The sequence below is a fragment of the Oncorhynchus keta genome, chromosome 11, assembly GCF_023373465.1.
Source record: "Oncorhynchus keta strain PuntledgeMale-10-30-2019 chromosome 11, Oket_V2, whole genome shotgun sequence".
Classification (NCBI taxonomy): domain Eukaryota; kingdom Metazoa; phylum Chordata; class Actinopteri; order Salmoniformes; family Salmonidae; genus Oncorhynchus; species Oncorhynchus keta.
In genome coordinates this window covers 24520109-24542734 of record NC_068431.1, presented here as the reverse complement: position 1 = coordinate 24542734, position 22626 = coordinate 24520109, and the positions used below count along the sequence as shown (strand labels likewise).

At 42.0% G+C, this 22626-nt stretch overlaps 1 protein-coding gene across 3 annotated transcripts in view; it reads right to left on the bottom strand.

Annotated features, from left to right (window-relative positions):
- Positions 1 to 1808: 1808 nt before the first annotated feature.
- Positions 1809 to 22626, bottom strand: part of LOC118390663 (roundabout homolog 1-like) — a 43912-nt gene continuing 23094 nt past the window's right edge. For 2 of the 3 annotated variants that reach the window (XM_052529789.1, XM_052529790.1), the window contains exons 3-19: positions 22373 to 22530; positions 21811 to 21931; positions 21383 to 21521; positions 20686 to 20813; positions 20101 to 20216; positions 18487 to 18718; positions 18118 to 18239; positions 17578 to 17749; positions 12726 to 12926; positions 10993 to 11035; positions 10699 to 10814; positions 9967 to 10269; positions 9762 to 9863; positions 9301 to 9448; positions 6899 to 7123; positions 6223 to 6604; positions 1809 to 3487 (exon numbers count right to left, since the gene is read on the bottom strand). In XM_052529789.1, coding sequence (XP_052385749.1) covers positions 2987 to 3487; positions 6223 to 6604; positions 6899 to 7123; positions 9301 to 9448; positions 9762 to 9863; positions 9967 to 10269; positions 10699 to 10814; positions 10993 to 11035; positions 12726 to 12926; positions 17578 to 17749; positions 18118 to 18239; positions 18487 to 18718; positions 20101 to 20216; positions 20686 to 20813; positions 21383 to 21521; positions 21811 to 21931; positions 22373 to 22530 — 3209 coding nt within the window. In that variant the 3' untranslated portion in view covers positions 1809 to 2986. The remainder of the gene's footprint in view (positions 3488 to 6222; positions 6605 to 6898; positions 7124 to 9300; positions 9449 to 9761; positions 9864 to 9966; positions 10270 to 10698; positions 10815 to 10992; positions 11036 to 12725; positions 12927 to 17577; positions 17750 to 18117; positions 18240 to 18486; positions 18719 to 20100; positions 20217 to 20685; positions 20814 to 21382; positions 21522 to 21810; positions 21932 to 22372; positions 22531 to 22626) is intronic. The other variant, XM_052529791.1, reaches the window with a different exon arrangement.

The window sequence follows — 22626 nt, the reverse complement described above, 5'->3', positions numbered from 1 at the left end:
CATTCTTAAAATAAAGTGGTGATCTTAACTGACCTAAGAAATTGAATTGTTACTGTGATTAAATGTCAGAAATTGTGAAAAACTGAGTTTACATGTATTTGGCTAACCTGTAGGTAAACTTCCGACTTCAACTGAATGTGGGTTTGTGTGATGGAGGTGAGCTGGTTCCATAGTATTGACAGACATTCAGAGTGGATATGGATTTCCCATGTGTGCCACATGGATTTCCAGTTAGTTAAATCATTGTCACTTTAACACGCAACTGTAAATACATTTGTCACAGTTCAGTGTACAACTTTTAATTGCAATTTTCCCTCTGCCAAGATGGTTGTGGGTGTGCTTTGAAATCAAGGAATCCAACAAAAACACACACAGAAATTATATACAGTTAATACACAGCATTCTCTGCCCAGAGAGGTGGGATGTAAGAAAATGACTTGTCATAAATTCTGTACAAGCAGAGCCACTGAATATTATTGTCCAACGATCCAGTCAAATCTAACTGGACATCCAAGTCCAAATACACAAGGAAGCATTGGATTACTTCTCTCTCATTCAAAGTTATACTCTCTAGAGAAAGCAGTGACCAAACACAAATGGCAAAATATAATTTTTCTCCAAAAATGCCTAATCCCTCTGGTGAAATGGCAGTTATGACATACAAATTGATATGTAAATAAAAACAGACAGAACGTGAGATAAAAAATACAAAACAAGCATCAAAGCAGACCTAGGCTGAAAACTGCAGCTGTGTTTGAGCAAGCATGGTGAAATGGAATCAAAAGAATACTCCCAAATGTATACATCTCGCACATTTGACACTCGAGGCAGGCTAAAGCAAACACTCAAAGTATTTAAAAGATTGCACATTATATTTGAACCCAGGTCTGCTTTGCGGCAGACATTGGAGCACAGTTTCTGTGTTCTCTGTCCGGGCCAATGGATTACCTACAGGCTATAAAAAGCTGCCATTTTGGCACAGGCCAAACCCAGCGGTACCATGTGTTTGTGTGTAGGGGGAGGAAGAGTGTGTGTGTGTGTGTGCAAATGTGCATGAATTAAGTGTGTGCATACGCTTGTATGTGTGTGTGGGTGGAGTGGGGACTGGTAGCTTTTTGTGCTGAGCATATGGCCGTGGGGTAGTGAGCACGGTGATATGAAGGCTAATCCCTCTGGATGTGTAGCCTACACATACGAGGAAAGATGAAGACACTGTTGTGTAATGTCATTTGTTTGTTTGTGGTAGTGGGAAATGGGGATTAACACTAAGTAACAACTCAATACAGACTAAAGCAGCAAACTCTTTCCTTGCCAAAGAAGCTATTGACCAAAGCGTAACACACACACACACTTAACCAAATGTGAGGAGAGGCAATACAGAGCGATCACCAGTGATCTGAGACCAGATAGGCCAAAATGTTAGACATTGACAAATATGATCTTTTCCTTTAGTTTTAATCATATTTTTTAAATGATTATATCACCCTCCTGTTGATCACTGCTGATCCTCTACATTGCAAGGACCGAATCCTTTGTAAAATGCCACTGAATATTACATTTTATTTAAAGGTTTAGTGTCACATTAGGATTGAACTGGATGTAATTTGGAGTTGGATACCAGTTGGTATCAAAATATTTGAATGCGATTGGTAGTCTCAATATATAATTAATTTGTCTTGGTTGGCTGGTCTGTTTTTGCTTAAGCCAACTTGTGGTTGTCTTACCAAACAACTGGCACATTTAGAAAGGCAAGGATGAAACACTAATATCCACTGCTACTTGAGAAAGACTTCCTGGATTAAATATGAATTACTAAAAAGAAGTTATCAGACTGAAATGTATACGTTTTTATTCTCAATAAGGCCACAGTAGAAGACACTTAGTTAGTTATGCTTCAAATAGTATTATTAAGTCATGCATAAACATTTATATCAAATGAATAATTATTCCTCCTCTCCAATAATACACATTAGTCCAGTCCTACTGAACCTATTCTTACAGAAGTTACATCATGAGAAAAACATTCTACTTATTGCTAAATGTATACACATTTCATTTAGGTACACAAGTACATAGGGATACATCCTCACTTCTGACATGGGAGTGTGTTTGTCATGTAGTCATGTATTAATGTCAAAGGGAGAATTGCGGGAGAGAAAAAGTTGAGTGATGCATACACATCTGAAGTCATGACTCAGCCCTTAATGTTTAGCTTGAAGTCAGAGGGAGAATTGCACAAACATCTGAAGTCATGACTCAGCCCTTAATGTTTAGCTTGAAGTCAAAGGGAAGATAAATTAAACTAAATCTGAAACAGAACACAACTACATCGTCCAAATTCTAGTGTAACAACTCATTATAAAATCAATAGAGACAAAAGCACATTTAATAATAATGAAAAACATGATAAAACTTTAGACCGTCTTTTGTGAACAAAGGATGATAAAAAGAAGAGGCAGAAAATGGGTTGGAAAGTCACAGTGTTCATGGTTCATTAAATAAAATCAGTCACGTATATTTACATTCTATTGCAAATGAATGATCAGTGAATGTTCTGTATAAATTATCTCGTGTTGTTTTCAATACACTCTAATATGGTAGGATCATAGCCTGGTTAAACCAGACTGAATGCTACACCCATCATTGTGCTTTCAGTTCAGTCTTTTTTAACCAGCAGGATAATGGCCCATGGAAGATTCTGGAAGAAACTAAATGCACTACATTAAAGTAATAGTGCCACTAAAATCATAACACTCCAAACTTTTTAAAAGTTGTTTTTGGGGCTGGCTGCGGTTAAACTCTTGGAAAGACCATCCCAGGTTAGGACAATGGAGAACACAAATTGGAGGAGGATCCATAGAAATAGAAGATGCCTATTCTAGGAATTCTATTTTCATGGGAGAGACTGCCCTGAGGTATTGTGGGAAACATAGTTCAGGTAACCAATAGTGGTCTGGATGGGAGAGGTTGAATGGTCAACTTAATTTCATTCCCAATTACATCTTCTACTCATGACTTGTTGTAAACCACTCACAGGAAAACAAAGGCCACTTCCTAATTCATGGAGGAAACATAAAATTACTTTGTTTTTCTCCTGATTTTCTATGAGTACTTTACAAATCATGAGTAAATTAAATGCATGTCTTGGCATTGAAATGGACTTCACAAAAAACGTATCATCAATCCAATCATCGCTGTGAGGTTGTCCTTGACCCACCCCCTCGTCCTCGTCCTCAAACCCTACCCCCTCCGGTGGCTCGGCGATCCTCACAGTGACGGTCAGCACGACAATGCCCCCAGGTGTTGCAGGCGGGGGGTGCATCTGCCTGGGAGGTGTACTGGGCGCGGTACTGCGCCTCCATCTCCTCCACCCAGGTTGTACTCCAGTCCCAAACGGGCATGGGATCCAGCTCCCCGAAACACTCCGCTCCTTCATCTGGAGCCGGAGGGAACAGGGCACTGAGGGGCGACGCCGGGGGAGAGAAGTCTGGAGAGGAGAACCAAACTAGATTTATCACACACACAGATGCATGATACCATGACGCACCAGCAAACACCATGTGGAGAGATATATATGATACCATAATACAAATAAATATATGATACCATGATAAAGAGATACATGACAACTGATACCATGATAAAGAGATACATGACAACTGATACCATGATAAAGACAGATATGACAACTGATAGTTTGGACACACCTACTCATTCCAGGGTTTTCTTTATTTTCACTATTTTGTAGAAAAATAGTGAAGAACTCAAAACTATTAAATAACACATAAGGAATCATGTAGTAACCAAAAAAGTGTTCAATAAATTAAATGTTATAGTTGAGATTCTTCAAAGTAGCCACCCTTTGCCTCGATGACAGCTTCACACACTCTTGGCATTCTCTCAAGCAGCTTCATGAGGAATGCTTTTCCAACAATCTTGAAGGAGTTCCCACATATCATGAGAACTTGTTGGCTGCTTTTCCTTTACTCGGTGGTCCAACTTATCCCAAACCATCTCATTTGAGTTGAGGTCAGGTGATTGTGGAGGCCAGGTCGTCTGATGCAGCCCTCCATCACTCTCATTCTTGGTCAAATAGCCCTTACACAGCCTGGAGGTGTGTTTTGGGTCATAGTCCCACTAAGCGCAAACCAGACGGGATGGTGTATCGCTGCAGAATACTGTGGTAGCCATGCTGGTTAAGTGTGCCTTGAACTCTAAATAAATCACTGACAGTGTCACCAGCAAAGCACCCCCACACAATCCCACTTCCTCCTCCATGCTTCACGATCGGAACCACACATGTGGATATCATCCGTTCACCTACTCTATCTCACAAAGACAGTGGTTGGAAACAAAAAAATCTAGGACAGATTTCTACTAGTCTTGTGTTTCTTGGCCCAAACAAGTGTCTTCTTCTTATTGGTGTCCTTTAGTGGTGGTATCTTTGCAGCAATTCGACCATGAAGGCCTTATTCACGCAGTTTCCTCTGAACAGTTGATGTTGAGATGTGTCTGTTACTTGAACTGTGTGAAACATTTATTTGGGCTGCAATTTCTGAGGCTGGTAACTCTAATGAACTTATCCGCAGCAGAGGTAACTCTGGGTCTTCCTTTCCTGTGGCTGTCCTCATGAGAGCCAATTTCATCATAGTGCTTGATGGCTTTTGCGACTGCACTTGGAGAATCTTTCGAAGTTCTTTACATTTTCACTATTGACTGACCTTCATGTCTTAAAGTAATGATGGACTATTGTTTCTCTTTGCTTATTTGAGCAGTTCTTGCCATAATATGGAGTTGGTTTGTTACCAAATAGGGCTATCTTCTGTATACCACCCCTACCTTGTCACAACACAACTGATATGCTGAAACACATTAAGAAAGAAAGAAATTCCACAAAATAACTTTTAACAAGGCATATCTGTTAATTGAATGCATTCCAGGAGACTACCTCATGAAGCTGGTTGAGAGAATGCCAAGAGTCTGCAAGGTTGTAATGGCAAAGGGTGGCTACTTTGAAAAATCTCAAATATAAAATATATTTTATATTTGTTTAACACTTTTTTGGTTACCACATGATTCCATATGTGTTATTTCATAGTTGATGTCTTCACTATTATTCTACAATGTAGAAAATAGTACAAATAAAGAAAAAACCTTGAATGAATAGTTGTGTCCAAACTTGACTGTACTCTATATGACAACTGATACCATGATACCGAGATATGACAAATGACACCACGATAAAGAGAGATATAACTTCTGATACCAGGATAAAGTGAGATATGCTAACTGATACCATGATACAGAGAGATATTACATGACAACTGACATCATGATAAAATAGATATGATAACAGGAAGGTGACACACACACTTAGCAATCCAATTTGTATAGTGCACAATCAGGACTCTTTCACTGTGGCAACACTCCTGTATTAAAAATAACAATTGGGCAAATGGAATAAAGTTGAATCTGCCGTATGCACATTTGGAGAAAGGACAGAGTGATTAATTAAATGACAGTCTGAGAAAGATCACTCGCTAGCGCTTTCAATTTGCTGAGAGCTCCTAAGTAATCGGCAGTTGCCACCCCTGAATCCTGAGTTTACCCCCTACCTCACATACGTGCGTGCGCGCGCACACACACACACACGCAGTCTCCACTGTGTGTGTCTGTGAGATACACTCTCACCTACACTCTCACCTAAATCACATCGATCTGTCCCATAGGTCAGTCTCAGTTGCCACACAAGCACTGACATTTCCCACATGTAGTCCTCCCAGAATACAAGACCACTGCTTAACTCTAGTCTAGGCTACATCCCCAGTGGAAACAGAGCCTGCCGATAAGCTGCACAAAGGAAAACTGGTGACACCTGATCGTGTGGTCAATTGCTTTTCAATTCCTTTACCCGGGGGAATAAACTACAATTCCATTTATGAGTTGTAAAGTGATTGTTAAATACTATAGACAATTTTCAATTAATGAATAAACAACCCTGATGTAGCGTCCACCAAAAAATCATCTTCTTACATAAGTATATCATGACCAAACTATAGAGGCTAGACGTAAAAGAGGAATCTGTTGTAAATCTGACTCCAAGGCACCATTTTAGGATCGTACAGTATGGTAAGAGTTCACCACCTAGTGGTAGTTGGTGACAAGACAGCTCAATCTCAAGTAACCTGTTAAAGTATGAAATATTAATTAATGTGTGAGTACATTTTCTCTAGTAGTCTTGCCTGAGAAAGAGGCTACACTCATGGACTCTGCGGCCACAGTGGCCAGCACGCCGGAAAAGTTGGCATCGTTCATGAATGAGCCGTCCGACGAGCTGATGAAGCTGGTGCGGGCACTGTTAGCCATGTTGCCCTCTGACACAGACCCCCAGCCATTCCACAGCGAGCCCTCCCATTCACTGCAGAGCGACAAGGGTGTGCTCTGGAGCCGGGCCCGTCGAGAGCGCATTGGCTGGGACTCCTGGTCGTCAGTCAACCTGTCCTCCAGTTGGTCGGAGGGGAGGAGCCCACAGATGTAGCCCAAAGTGGGACTGGGGGAGAAAGGGCGGGACAGGGAGGAGGAAGGAGGATTCTCCGGCATTGTGCTGGAAACAGGAAGTGAGGTAAGATGAGAGGTGAATGAAGTAAAAACTACTGATTCCGGTAAAGCAATACTGTACTAAAATAACAAACATTGTAATATCCAACACTATTTTACTAATAAAGAGACTGGCTAGTCAAATATAGAATATTACTGACAATATTTTGTTGTCTTTAAATGCCCTTATCAATCTATGTAGTAGAATAGATAGCGTCAAAGCACAGCCCCTCAATGACTCTGACAGTAACCCTCTCACCCTCCTCTATTTGCCACCCCTTGGTTTCCATGGCAAAACTACCTGCGCCTTTCAGCATCGGGGCTGAGCTCCAGGTACTGGGTGACTTCCTGTGAGGTCATTGTCGTGTCCTGCTCCTTGTCTAATGACAGGCAGTACGAGGCAGTGGACAGGCGGCTGTAGGAGGGGAAGCCCGTAGGGTTGGATGGGGGGCCACAGAGACCGGATGCAGCACACACAGACTGGTGAGACCCGTCATCCACCATCAGTTTAGTGGACCTGCTGGACCTAGGTGTGACAAAAAGCTCAGTTGGTAATTTCCAATAATTCAGACTAAAATCCTGACACATTTTTATAAGTTATATTCTTCAATAATCAACTTGTGAATCATAAATTAATGAACAAAATGGCTAAATCACAGCTATGAGCAATTATTTATATTAGGTATAAGCAAAAGATTAAACCCTAGTGTATGAGAAAATCATGCAGGTATTTATACTTTGTGCTTAGTTGCCTAAATGTAATGTACAGTCGTGGCCAAAAGTTGAGAATGACACAAATATACATTTTCACTAAGTCTGCTGCCTCAGTTTATATGATGGCAATTTGCATATACTCCAGAGTGTTATGAAGAGTAATCAGATGAATTGCAATTAATTGCCAAGTCCCTCTTATTAAGTCCCTCTTATTATTGAATTTTTGTACTTGCTCTGTCAACCATGGTTACCTGTAAGGAAACATGTGCCGTCATCATTGCTTTGCACAAAAAGGGATTCACGGGCAAGGATATTGCTGCCAGTAAGATTTTACCTAAATCAACCGTTTATCAGATCATCAAGAACTTCAGGGAGAGTGGTTCAATTGTTGTGAAGAAGGCTTCAGGGCGCCCAAGAAAGTTCAGCAAGCCCCAGGACCATCTCCTAAAGTTGATTCAGCTGCGGGATCAGGGCACCACCAGTACAGAGCTTGCTCAGGAATGGCAGCAGGCAGGTGTGAGTGCATCTGCATGCACAGGGAGGTGAAGACTTTGAGGATGGCCTGGTGTCTAGAAGGGCAGCAAAGAATGGTACCAACACATCCTCCGAGAGCAACTTCTCCCAACCATCCAGGATCAGTTTGGTGACGAACAATGCCTTTTTCAGCATGATGGAGCACCTTGCCATAAGGCAAAAGTGATAACTCAGTGGCTTTGGGAACAAAACATTGACATTTGAGTCCATGGCCAGGAAACTCCCCAGAACTTAATCCCATTGAGAACTTGTGGTCAATCCTCAAGAGACAGGTGGACAAACAAAAACCTACAAATTCTGACAAACTCCAAGCATTGATTATAAAAGAATGGGCTGCCATCAGTCAGGATGTGGCCCAGAAGTTAATTGACAGCATGCCAGGGCAGATTGCAGAGGTCTTGAAAAAGAAGGGTCAACACTGCAAATATTGACTCTTTACATCACCTTCATGTAATTGTCAATAAAAGCCTTTGACACTTATGAAATGCTTGTAATTATACTTCACTATTCCATAGTATCATCTGACAAAAATATCTAAAGACACTGAGGCAGCAGACTTTATGAAAATTAATATGTGTCATTCTCAAAACTTTTGGCCACGTCTGTAGTTATAAGAAATTCCCATTTATTTTGTGATAATAGTACTATTCCTTGCAAGAGAATATAGTCGTACTATAACTTGAATTTAAACGTTTTCTTTGTTAAAACTGTGGTTACATGTCATTCATGGTCATGTAAATTGGCGCATGTTGGTTGCTGTTCTATGAGCCGTGTCAAGGCCCTGTCATCGAGGCTAAGAACAGGGAGGAAGTACAATCATTTCCCCCAGCGGGAGACATGAAACCAGTTCAGGCCATCCGGTTTGACTATAATGGCAGAGGAAACGGAGGGAAGCGGAGCGCAGTGGCTCATTAGAGAGGAATGGGGAATGGGGAATGGGAGAAACTGTGATAGATTAGTGTCAGGAAGAGGTTAAAAGGAAGTAAACAAGGGAGCCCTGTGGCAGAGCGTGAGAAACACACGGCTCATAGGTGCTCATATGTGCTCAGATGTAGTGTAGATGACTGGTCTTATTGATTCAAGGGGCTAAATACAAGGTCCATAAGGAAGAACCCTTTGATTCTTGGTTATTGTTCAGAAGTATGTCTCTGAGAGCACCAATCATCAACACACTACAGGGGAGTTATTAATATAATGCTACAGCCAATGAAAGATGTAACAGATGGTACATTTATTGAGCTCAGTTTGATGAGTATTCTCTCATGAGTCATGTGTGGTAAGTGGTAAGTGTGTGGTAAGTGTTAGTCAACATCTTGAACAGTGGCACAGAGAGAGGGGGAGCAGGATTGGGGAGTCTTGCCAATGTCTGTGTCTCTGTTTGGATGGGTGGGTGTCTGTCTGTGTGCGTGGGTGTGGTTATGTTTGTGTGTACATGCATGCGTGTGTGTTCCTCACCCTTCCTCTGAGGTGAGGCTGTGTGTGTCAGTGGTGTCGTCCATGGGCAGTGGGGGTGGGGTGGGGAGCATGTCCACCAAGTGCAGTGAGGCTGAGTGGTGCAGGAAGCGGGACGCCGCCAGGGGCTTGACGCACTCGGAGCGCCCACCTGGAGGAAGAATACACACAGGATCCAAGGTCAACACAACAACAACACTGTCAAGGACAGTGGTTCTGTACCATCCATTCCTGGAGGAACCTACGGGGGTGCACATATTTGTTCTAGCCCTGCACTAACACACCTGATTTAAGATAAGCAGCTAATTTCCAAGCCCTTGATTAGTTGAATCAGGTTTGCTAGTGCTGGGATAAAACAAAAACGTACATAAGGGAGGTTCAGTGAAAACACTGGTTCCAATTGTCCCTGAGCATTAAAAGCCTTTAGGGTATGAGTGGTGTAAGATGACAGTACAGTACAGTACCTGATGGGAGATGGCTGAGCCTCTGTTTGTAAGGCACTCCCCTCACAGCCAGCGCCTGGCTCCTCGATGACACCAAGGGGGCGCTGTTCTCTGCATGGAGCTCTGAGGGAGGAGACAAAGTCTGTGATTCAAAAGTAATTACAGATTGATGTTAACCAAGAGCAAGGACATCAAAACCATTTAAGAAGGCCGCATTGACTATCACCTCGTTTGTAATTCTTCTCCCATGACTCCTTGAGCACGCCCATCTTGGGCTGGGCTGGGGGCAGGGCCTGTCCATCCTTGACCAGCATGGTCTTGACAGCGGTACGCACCGCCTCTGTGCCATACTGGGAGTAGTGTGAGGAGGAGGAGGTGGTGTGGCAGTGGGGCCTCTTGGGGCATCGGGTGGGGCTGTTGAAGGTCTTGAGGCCGTTTCCCGTCAGGTCCACGTAGAACGTCCCATAAACACCGCAGCTGTCGGGCACGATGGGGACAGCCGAGTCCAGGGAGCCGGGGTCCTTCTTGGCTGTGATTGGCAATTATGGAATAAGAAGAGGACCACTATCTGTTATCCTCAATGATCTTAAATGCTGTGCATCCACTTGTGTGGATTTTAAATCCTGTGCATACACATGTGTGGCTGGAATTATTTTTGAGTTATCGATCTAAGACTGGAGAAATTCTGAGGCAGAATGGATCAAGTGTATTGTTTAGATAGCAGAGGTGGTTCACTGAGCTTCCATAATGAATAGTAGAGGTAGCAGATGAATAGCCTCAGACCTAAAAAATATATGTTAAAAGCCTACTCTTTTTTAGCACACAGGGCAAACTAACAGAGTACCGAGTTGTATTATCAACTGGTCCAGGGCCAGTCTTTTTATCCATCTCATAATGCTTACATTAAGAACTGTGGTAGGATGAACTGATTCTAGACAAGCTGTAGAGCAAAACTCACTGGTCTTCCTGAAGCCGGGATTCTCCTGGCTCTGAGCCCACATGCCCTGGTACTTCTCGCCACTCTGGGCCGGTCTCCACGCACCCGAGATCCATGGCGAGTCTGGGGCTGCCATTCTGCAGAGACACAGGACAATCAATCAGTCAGTCAGTAAATCAGTCAATCCCATGTATTGTGTATGGTTAAAATGGCAAACCTAGGAGGCACATACAGAGGATCAGATCATATTATAAACATTACAAAACAAAAAAGTTGTGAAATCCTTTTCAATGAGTGACACGGTCTTCCACCTACCGGTGTTTGATGATTAGGTCCTCACTGGCCAACCTGTACAAACCTGCAAAACCCAGAGTAACAGTCACTTGGTTTATTTCACAATGAGGTATCACAGTTTATATAGGAACATTGGAGATGTTAATGGTAATCCTGTCATTCAACAATATCAATCACATTTATAAAGCCCTTTTCACATCAGCTGGTGTCATAAAGTGCTATACAGAAACCCAGCCTAAAACCCCAAACAGCAAGCAATACAGATGTAGAAGCACACGCTTCCAGATCATTATAGCATCACTACAACGATAGATGCTAAAGTGTCCTTAATATAAATTCTCACATAGCATTTTCTTTGAATGATGAGAAAGTCAAATGTAAAAACCAACCTAAGTAAGTAAAAGCATGCCTGCTACTATACAACCTTGTGGTGTAAAACCTCTAATTATACATCATATACAGTGGGGAAAACAAGTATTTAATAACCTGCAAAATCAGCAGTGTTTCCTACTTACAAAGCATGTAGAGGTCTGTAATTTTTATCATAGGTACACAAAAATCCAGAAAATCATATTGTATGATTTTTAAATAATTCATTTGCATTTATTGCATGACATAAGTATTTGATACATCAGAAAAGCAGAACTTAATATTTGGAACAAAAACCTTTGTTTGCAATTACAGAGATCATACGTTTCCCTGAAGTTCTTGATCAGGTTTGCACACACTGCAGAAGGGATTTTGGCCCACTCCTCCATACAGACCTCTTCCAGATCATTCAGGCTTCGGGGCTGTCGCTGGAAAATACAGACATGCGCTGGCTTGAGCAGGGGGACCTTCCGTGAGCTGCAGGATTTTAATCCATGATGGTGTAGTGTGTTACTAATGGTTTTCTTTGAGACTGTGGTCCCAGCTCTCATCAGGTCATTGACCAGGTCCTGTCGTGTAGTTCTGGGCTGATCTCTCACCTGCCTCATGATCATTGATGACCACGAGGTGAGATCTTGCATGGAGCCCCAGACCGAGGGTGATTGACCGTCATCTTGAACTTCTTCCATTTTCAAATGATTGCGCCAACAGTTGTTGCCTTCTCACCAAGCTGCTTGCCTATTGTCCTGTAGCCCATCCCAGCCTTGTGCAGGTCTACAATTTTATCCCTGATGTCCTTACACAGCTGTCTGGTCTTGGCCATTGTGGAGAGGTTGGAGTCTGTTTGATTGAGTGTGTGGACAGGTGTCTTTTATACAGGCAACGAGTTCAAACAGGTGCAGTTAATACAGGTAATGAGTGGAGAACAGGAGGGCTTCTTAAAGAAAAACTAACAGGTCTGTGAGAGCCGGAATTCTTACTGGTTGGTAGGTGATCAAATACTTATGTCATGCAATAAAATGCTAATTAATTACTTAAAAATCATACAATGTGATTTTCTGGATTTTTGTTTTAGATTCCGTCTCTCACAGTTGAAGTGTACCTATGATACAAAATTACAGACCTCTACATGCTTTGTAAGTAGGAAAACCTGCAAAATCGGCAGTGTATCAAATACTTGTTCTCACCACTGTAGCTACAACCTCTCTTGTTTTAGCCAAATAACACTCAAACATTAAAACCTGATTAGCAGCTAACGTTGATTACGTAGCCATTACAACACAGTTGACGAGCATAGCATGACATATCCATGCTAAGATAACCTTGCTAAGCTGTTGCTAAAGATACAACACATAAGCTCGCCCCCACTTCTAGCCCAGACAGACCTTTAGCCTTGCCGTGGCCTCGTCCCAGGTGTTCGCCGGGTTGTGTGTGGCGGCGGTACAGGCAGAAGGCCGTCACCGTTAGGATGCAACACAGGAGGGCGCCAACACTTCCGATGAACACAGGGTTCCTCAGCACAGAAAGGACCCGAGTCAGGTCCCTACTGGGGCTGTCTGACTGGGGGGCCCCGGACCTCCGGGAGTCTGTAAGAGGGAGGGAAGGAAAAGAAAAACAAGACATAAATAAAATAATTAAAACACAGAGAGAGGAAAAGAGACAGACAGAAATAAAATAAGGCAGAGACAGAGAATATGAAAGAGGGAAACAAAATCACACACATGACTGGCAATGTGGGCACACACACACACACACACACACACACACACACACACACACACACACACACACACACACACACACACACACACACACACACACACACACACACACACACACACACTAGTGGATTTGGCTATTTCAGTGCTGTTATTGTGAAGTGGAAACATTTAGGAGCAACAACGGGGAAGCAGCGAAGTGGTAGGCCACACAAGCTCACAGAATGGGACCGCCGAGTGCTGAAGTGTTTAGCATGTAGAATCGTCAGTCCTCGGTTTGCAACACTCGCTACCGATTTCCAAACTGCCTCAAAGCAACGCGGCTGCTCGGCAGCCGCACACCAGCCTAAGATCCACATGTGCGATGCCAAGCATCGGCTGGAGTCGTGTAAAGCTCGCTGCCATTGGACTTGGGAGCAGTGTAAATGCATTCTCTAAAGTAATGAATCACACTTCACCATCTGCCAGTCCAACGGATGAATCTGAATTTAAGGTCATTGAGGTTAAACAGATAGTGGTCCTCTTCTTATTCCAGCATTGCCAATCACAGCCAAGAAGGACCCCGGCTCTATGTTCTTTTGCAAAGAAAAAGCCGTATCTCAGACTGCCAATAAAAATAAAAGATTAAGATGGGCAAAAGAACACAGACACTGGACCGAGGAACTTCCCGGACAGCATCCCGGGGTCGCCTCTTCACTGTTAAAGTTGAGACTGGTGTTTTGCGGGTACTATTTAATGAAGCTGCTAGTTGAGGATTTGTGAGGCATCTGTTTCTCAAACTAGACACTCTAATGTACTTTTCCTCTTGCTCAGTTATGCACCGGGGCTTCCCACTCCTCTTTCTATTCTGGTTAGTGCCAGTTTGCACTGTTCTGTGAAGGTACACAGCGTTGTACGAGATCTTCAGTTTCTTGGCAATTTCTCGCTTGGAATAGCTTTCATTTCTCAGAACATGAATAGACTGACGAGTTTCAGAAGAAAGTTCTTTGTTTCTGGCCATTTTGAGCCTGTAATCGAACCCACAAATTCTGATGCTCCAGATACTCAACTAGTCTAAAGAAGGCTAGTTTTATTGCTTCTTGAAACAGGATAACAGTTTTCAGCTGTGCTAACATAATTGCAAAAGGGTTTTCTAATGATCAGTTAGCCTTTTAAAATTATAAACTTGGATTAGCTAACACAACGTGCCATTGGAACACAGGAGTGATGGTTGCTGATAATGGGCCTCTGTATGCCTATGTAGATATTCCATTTTTTTTTATCTACTGTTTCCAGCTACACTAGTCATTTACAACATTAACAATGTCTACAATATTTCTGATCAATTTTATGTTATTTTAATGGACATAAAATGTGATTTTCTTTCAAAAAGAAGCACATTTCTAAGTGACCCCAAACTTTTGAATGGCAGTGTATATATATATATATATATATATATATATATATATATATATATGCTCAAAAAAATAAAGGGAACACTAAAATAACACATCCTAGATCTGAAATAATGAAATATTATTACATAGTTAAATGTGCTGACAACAAAATCACACAAAAATTAACAATTTATCAACCCATGGAGGTCTGGATTTGGAGCCACACTCAAAATAAAGTGGATAACCACACTACAGGCTGATCCAACTTTGATATAATGTCCTTAAAACAAGTCTAAATGAGGCTCAGCAGTGTGTGTGGCCTCCACGTGCCTGTATGACCTCCCTACAACGCCTGGGCATGCTCCTGATGAGGTGGCAGATGGTCTCCTGAGGGATCTCCTCCCAGACCTGGACTAAAGCATCCGCCAACTCCTGGACAGTCTGTGGTGCAACGTGGCTTTGGTGAATGGAGCGAGACATGATGTCCCAGATGTGCTCAATTGGATTCAGCTCTGGGGAACGGGCGGGCCAGTCCATTGCATCAATGCCTTCCTCTTGCAGGAACTGCTGACACATTCCAGCCACATGAGGTCTAGCATGGTCTTGCATTAGGAGGAACCCTGGGCCAACCGCACCAGCATATGGTCTCCCAAGGGGTCTGAGGATCTCATCTCGGTACCTAATGGCAGTCAGGCTACCTCTGGCGAGCACATGGAGGGCTGTGCGGCCACCCAAAGAAATGCCATCCCACACCATGACTGACCCACCGTCAAATCGGTCATTCTGGAGGATGTTGCAGGCAGCAGAACGTTCTCCACGGCGTCTCCAGACTGTCACATGTGCTCAGTGTGAACCTGCTTTCATCTGTGAAGAGCACAGTGCGCCAGTGGCAAATTTGCCAATCTTGGTGTTCTCTGGCAAATGAAAAACGTCCTGCACGGCGTTGGGCCCTCATACCACCCTCATGGAGTCTGTTTCTGACCGTTTGAGCAGACACATGTACATTTGTGGCCTGCTGGAGGTCATTTTGCAGGGCTCTGGCAGTGCTGCTCCTGCTCCTCCTTGCACAAAGGCGGAGGTAGCTGTCCTGCTGCTGGGTTGTTGCCCTCCTACGGCCTCCTCCACGTCTCCTGATGTATTCGCCTGTCTCCTGGTAGCGCCTCCATGCTCTAGACACTACGCTGACAGACACAGCAAACCTTCTTGCCACACCTCCCATTGATGTGCCATCCTGGATGAACTGCACTACCTGAGCCACTTGTGTGGGTTGTAAACTCCGTCTCATGCTACCACTAGAGTGAAAGCACCGCCAGCATTCAAAAGTGACCAAAACATGAGCCAGGAAGCATAGGAACTGAGAAGTGGTCTGTGGTTCCCACCTGCAGAACCACTCCTTTATTGGAAGTGTCTTGCTAATTGCCTATAATTTCCACCTGTTGTCTATTCCATTTGCACAACAGCATGTGCAATTTATTGTCAATCAGTGTTGCTTCCTAAGCGGACAGTTTGATTTCACAGAAGTGTGATTGACTTGGAGTTACATTGTGTTGTTTCAGTGTTCCCTTAATTTTTTTGAGCAGTATATATATATATATATATATATATATATATATATATATATATATATATATATACACACACACACACACACACACACACACACACACACACACACACACACACACGCAAATACTTTTTCACGGCACTGTACAGCAAAGGCTGCATTTACACAAGCAGTCTAATTATGATATTTTTGACATGAAGTTGTGTTTTAACCAATCAGATCAGATCTTTTGTCAATAATTAGGCAAAATATCAGAATTGTGCCTACAGTATCTATATAAACACTAACCAGTCGTATAAAGTACTTAAGTAAAAATAAATCGTTTTCGGGGGTATTTATATTTTGACAACTTTTACTTCACTACATTCCTGAAGAAAAGAATGTACTTTTTACTCCATACATTTTCCCTGAAACACAAAAGTACTCTTTACATTTCGAATGATTAGCAGGACAGGAAAATGGTCCAATTCATGCACTTCTCAAGAGGACATCCCTGGTCCTCCCTACTACCTCTGATCTGGTGGACTAAACACTAAACACAAATGCTTTGTTTGCAAATTATGTCTGAGTGGAGGAGTGTGCCCCTGGTTATCCGGAAATTTAAAAAACAAGAAAATCGTGCCGTCTGGTTTACTTAATTGTGAAATGATTTATACATTGACATTTAATACTTAAGTATATTTAAAACCAAATACTTTTAGATTTTTACTCAAGTAGTATTTTGCTGGGTGACTTTCACTTGAGTAATCTCTATAAATGTATCTTTACTTTTACTCAAGTATGACAATTGGGGTACATCAAGGCTGGGACCGAGAGACTGAAAAACAGCTTCTATCTCAAGGCCATCAGACTGTTAAACAGCCACCACTAACATTGAGTGGCTGCTGCCAACACACTGTCATTGACACTGACCCAACTCCAGCCACTTTAATAATGGGAATTGATGGGAAATGATGTAAATATATCACTAGCCACTTTAAACAATGCTACCTTATATAATGTTACTTACCCTACATTATTCATCTCATATGCATACGTATATACTGTACTCTATATCATCGACTGCATCCTTATGTAATACATGTATCACTAGCCACTTTAACTATGCCGCTTTGTTTACTTTGTCTACATACTCATCTCATATGTATATACTGTACTCGATACCATCTACTGTATGCTGCCCTGTACCATCACTCATTCATATATCCTTATGTACATATTCTTTATCCCCTTACACTGTGTATAAGACAGTAGTTTTAGAATTGTTAGTTAGATTACTTGTTGGTTATCACTGCATTGTCGGAACTAGAAGCACAAGCATTTCGCTACACTCGCATTAACATCTGCTAACCATGTGTATGTGACAAATAACATTTGATTTGATTTGGGTTGTTTTTCACTACTGACACTAACACATACAGTGTTATACACATCTGTTTCATTCATCTTCAAACCTTCCAACCCACATTGATGCTTTCAATGAACTGGACTGCAAATTGCACAAAACGACTTAGGTTTCGTAACCCTGTGGTGTTTGGTTGACCATACAGATAGATATCTGTGGCGTGTTGTCACTGACCTATGACCAGTCTATGGGGTTCACTCTGCACCCCGACGCCAGCTCCGTTGACTGCTGCCACCTGGACCCAGTACTCTTTGTCTGGGTACAGAGGGTTTATTTCCAGACTGTGGGTCCCACTGTCCACTGTCCAGTTCAAGTACTGCTGCTCCTCCAACTGCACACACCACAACTGGACAGGACAAACGCACACACACAGCTCAAAGAGGGAACCAAGGAAGCATTACAGAGAACTCTGTGTGTGTGTGTGTGTGTGTGTGTGTGTGTGTGTGTGTGTGTGTGTGTGTGTGTGTGTGTGTGTGTGTGTGTGTGTGTGTGTGTGTGTGTGTGTGTGTGTGTGTGTGTGTGTGTGTGTGTGTGATTTTTTCAACACACAACATAATGTCAGGCATATAGAGAAAATAAACTCACCTTGCAATTTCTTGCATGCTCTCAAAGATGTCATAAAACACATTGTGGAGCATACAAGAATGCTAGGTGCTAGATTTTTCAGGCATAGATACAATAAGGTAAAGGTGTAGGTAGCCATCTTATTCTTACCTGGTATCCCTGGATGATGCCGTTGTGAGCTTTGTGGGGTGGAGGCTCCCAGGTCACATAGACCGTGTCATTGTGTTCAGGGGACCTTGTTATGGAGACGGCCTGAGGTGGGGCGCTAGGCACTGCAGGAAGATGGAGTGTCATGAAAATAACAATACATGTGTAAAAAAACACACATATGACCCATCTTGATTCAAATCATAGTTTTTTTCATCTTCATAGTACAGATTCGCGCAAAGGACCACCTTTATTCAATAAAGTCGGACTACTCCTGAGCCACAGTATCCAAAGACACACCTACAGTATATTTTCATACTTTTTGGTTTACAGTTGATAACAGCCTGCTAACTTTTTTGAACCCTTCCTTACCCGTTTCAGGTACACGCAGGTGCCTGGTGTTGCTCTCCCGGCCATACAAGCTGCTGCCGTAGGGACGCACTTTGAAGTCATACTTGTAGCCCCTCTTGAGCGGGCCGACCAGTGTTTGAAAGTTGGGTAGTGGCACTCTCTTAGCAGCCCAGTCCGAACTCGCGGGCAAGAGAGAGCGACAGAGGACCTCGAAACCATCCAGGTATTGAGGCTGGGTTGGGAAAGACTGGAGCTGAAAGAAAAAGGAGAAAAAGGAAAGACAGTTATCAAGCATTAATGAGATTTGCGCTTTTGAGTGTAGAAACCAGGGTTGCAATGGGAGGGTATATTACTGGTAAGATTTGAATTTTACCAGTAAACTACCAGAACTTTGGTAACTTTCAGGTTTGGGGAGAATTTTATCACACGACATCTAGTGTCCATTTTGGGAACTTTAGATTATCACAGGCGTCTTGTTATCTATAGCCTTCCGTGTGGCCTTATCACATGTCAAATATATAAAATAATCAAATACGATTATTTAAAAAAATAACAAATACACTGGCAAAGCTGTAAAACATTCACTTTGTGAATATCATTGGTGTTTAATATGTGAGTTTCAGCATGAAATATATATATATTTTAAAAATTACACAACTTTATTTATTTTACTATGTCAATATGTCTTTTGTTGTAAATATTTTGCAGCCAAACTGGTGGCAGTTATGAAAAAAGTAAATAGTTAGAGGAGTTGCAGAGTTAATTGAAAACAATGCCATTGTTGATTATATTATTTTTTCATTAATTAAGCTATTTCCTCTTTAACCATTTAAATGTAAAAGCATTTTTTATTTAACCTTTATTTAACCAGGCAAGCCATATGGTATATCCACTTGAAACTCATGGATAATATGGACACAGATATACAAAATGAATACTAAATATGAATACATTTTACAAAATGTATTCAGGTATAAATTGCCAATGTTAACATAGATTGCCATTGATTACTTGATAATTACAAAAATTACGGAACATTATGTCAGTTTTGAATTATTTGAATATTATCTGTAGCTAGATTTCCATCCAATTGGCGACAGATTTTCATGTGAATAGTCTAAAATGCGCATAAAGAAAAAAGTGCATTTTGCCACCAGTGGTGTGTTTCCACCAAACAGACTTGTTGCGGATATAAATCAGTGCGTGATGACAGACGATTTTGTGTATATTAATATTTGCTCATGAAGGCATTTCCATTTCTCGCATAACTGATTTTAGAGGCACAGAAAGATCCCACCATGTCAAACGAACAAATGATCTGTCGTCATTTATAAAATTGTACCGAAACTCCCTGTTTCCATCACAGCTGTCATCATTTTTTTTACAAACGGTTTGCCTTTACTCGCATAAAAAAACAGGATGGAAATGTGGTTTTTGACATGAAAATATTGTTCTAAACAAACAAAAAATGTCAGGCCTGAATCTTAGTTTAGCACAAAGGTAAATTCCTTATATTTGGAGTTCACTATTGAAGTGTTAGCTGGGGGATACTCTCTCAACGTCTTGATGCAGTCATCTGTTATGTGAAAACAGTTTTCATAGGAATACATGAACCTCCATGTGACGTGTCTGTACCTTCCACTGCACTTGGGACATGTTGGAGTTTGGAGTCAGCACCGTCACATTCTCCAGAGCTATGCGCAGGTCCGACAACTCTCTGTGAAGGTCCCTCTGTCTGGTGCTTGCAGCTCCTGTGAAGGAGCAAGAAAAATCTTCATAGAAAGTAATGTTGTACACTTTTCTATTCATAAATTGAAATTCCCTACTGGCACTGAAATTGACACAAACTAAACTCCATGTAACAAAAAGTCCCATAGTGCTCCTAAAAACGGTTTACTTTGAACCACACTCATTTCCTTCACCATCTCACAAACATCATACAAAGTAATGTTTTTGTTTGTGTTACATCCTGCAAATATTGTGAATAATATGGTCCTTGTTTAGCATTCCAGTAGAGTTTTCTGTATTCCCCTGGGAGAAAGAAATACATTCTATTCTAGCTGTAAGGAAATAGGATAGGATCAACTTTCATTTCCCTCAGGGGGAAACTGTCTTAGACAAACAGTACTGCTGTATGCAAAATAAACATGGTACATTACACATTCAACAAATACACAACACATAAATGTAGTGGTGAAGGCTCAAGCTAAGTACTCTTACCCTCCACCACAAGCTGTGCGCTGGCGGTGACCACCCCCACGTCGTTGACAGCTGTGCAGGTGTACCTCCCAGAATCCTGTGGTGTCACGTAGTGGATCTGGAGGCTCTGGTCAGGATTCACTAGATACCTACAGACATGACACAGCAACCAACACAACATTCACTATAGAAACTGTATGAAATGATTAGAAATCAAAGAATTACTTATTATTATTAATATTATTGCATACTAATAATGCATGTTATGACACATGTACTGACTGTGCAGAAGAGTAGCTCAAAGAGACACAAAGATTACACCCCCAAGACATTTGTCTACTTTAATACACAAGTGAATTTGTCTAAATAATTTTGGTTCCTTAAAATGGGGGTGACTATGTACAAAAAGTGCTGTAATTTCTAAACGGTTCACCCTCAAATTAAAGCTGACAGTCTGCACTTTAACCTCATAGTCATGGTATCATTTCAAATCCAAAGTGCTGGAGTAAAGAGCCAAAATAATATATATATTGTCACCATCCAAATACTTTTTGACCTCCTGTATATAATAATATAAGCCATTTAGCAGACGCATTTATTCAAAGCGACTTACAGTCATGCATACAAACCACATGTTGTAAACCTCATGTCAAGAACAGTTTCTAGTGTAGATTTAATGGACAATAACGTTTTTTTTTTTTTTAATCAAGAATCAGACCTGCCGTTGGGCAGAGGGCCCTGCACTCGGCTCCACTCCACAGCTGGCATGGGGTCTCCTTTAGCCTCGCAGTAGAACTGGGCAGACTCTCCTGTCCCCACCGACACATCCTGAGGCTTCAGCACCAACACTGGCTTGGCTGGGGATGGAGAAAGCATGGGCAAATACACAAATGATGGTTATTCATATCATATCTCTAAGCATTCAATTCCATGCTATCCCTTATATCAATAGCAAACACTGACATACCTTTTTCACACTGATGTACCGACCCAAACTGTACTATGTGGACTCTGTTCTTTTCACATTTTCATTTCCAGCAACTATGGTGGATGCATAACCAGGCCAGCAAAGTACAGCTTGGCTCAGTATGGTAAAAAAGGTTATTGCTAAAATGGTCCTGTACATGGAGTCAGGGTTCATCTTACCTTGGACAGACAGGCGGGCGGCCCTGCTCTCTCTTACTCCCACAGTGTTGGAGGCCACACAGATGTACAGGCCAGAGTCATTTTTCTGGGCTGGGGCGATTATCAACTTCCCATTCAGTTCCTATAGATCATATGGGGATCATGCACATACAGTTACAAATAAACAAGGATTTTGTGGGGGATAGTTCTTCATCCAAGGTGACATGTCCTCTTTTATTAATAATGGAGGAAAATGTATGAAGCAGCCTGTGGTTTTAATCAAAATGTTTTACAACAGTGCCCTCTGTTGTCAATACCCTGTTACCACCGATTCGATTCGAGAAATAAGTATTCAAAACAGTATGCATTTCAGCTCCTGCCACCTCTGGAAATTAGATCAAAAAATGAATTACAATAATATAGAACATCTGTTCCATATTATGGAAAAACCATAGTGTCTTGAAAATACATTTACTGCACACAAATGCACACTGACAACTGTCCCATTGTCAATTTCTAATTTCAAGAAGCATAGAAAGAAAGCCCTACAAAGCATGTAGCTATGTTATAAAGGAGGTCTCACAGTGTAGTGCGGATTGGTGTTGTTGATGGGGACCCCGTCTTTTCTCCAGGTGGCATTGGGCTCGGGGTGGCCTACCGGCGGGCTGCAGTTCATCACCGCCACCTCCCCCACAGCCACCTCCACGTCACAGGGCTGCACCCGGAAGTCCTCACGTAGAGCTGAAAGAACACACAGAGGTCGTCCATTCATAAACAGTGGGTTTGAGACTAGCTGGTGCACAAGGCCATAACATTACATTGGATAACAAAGTCAAA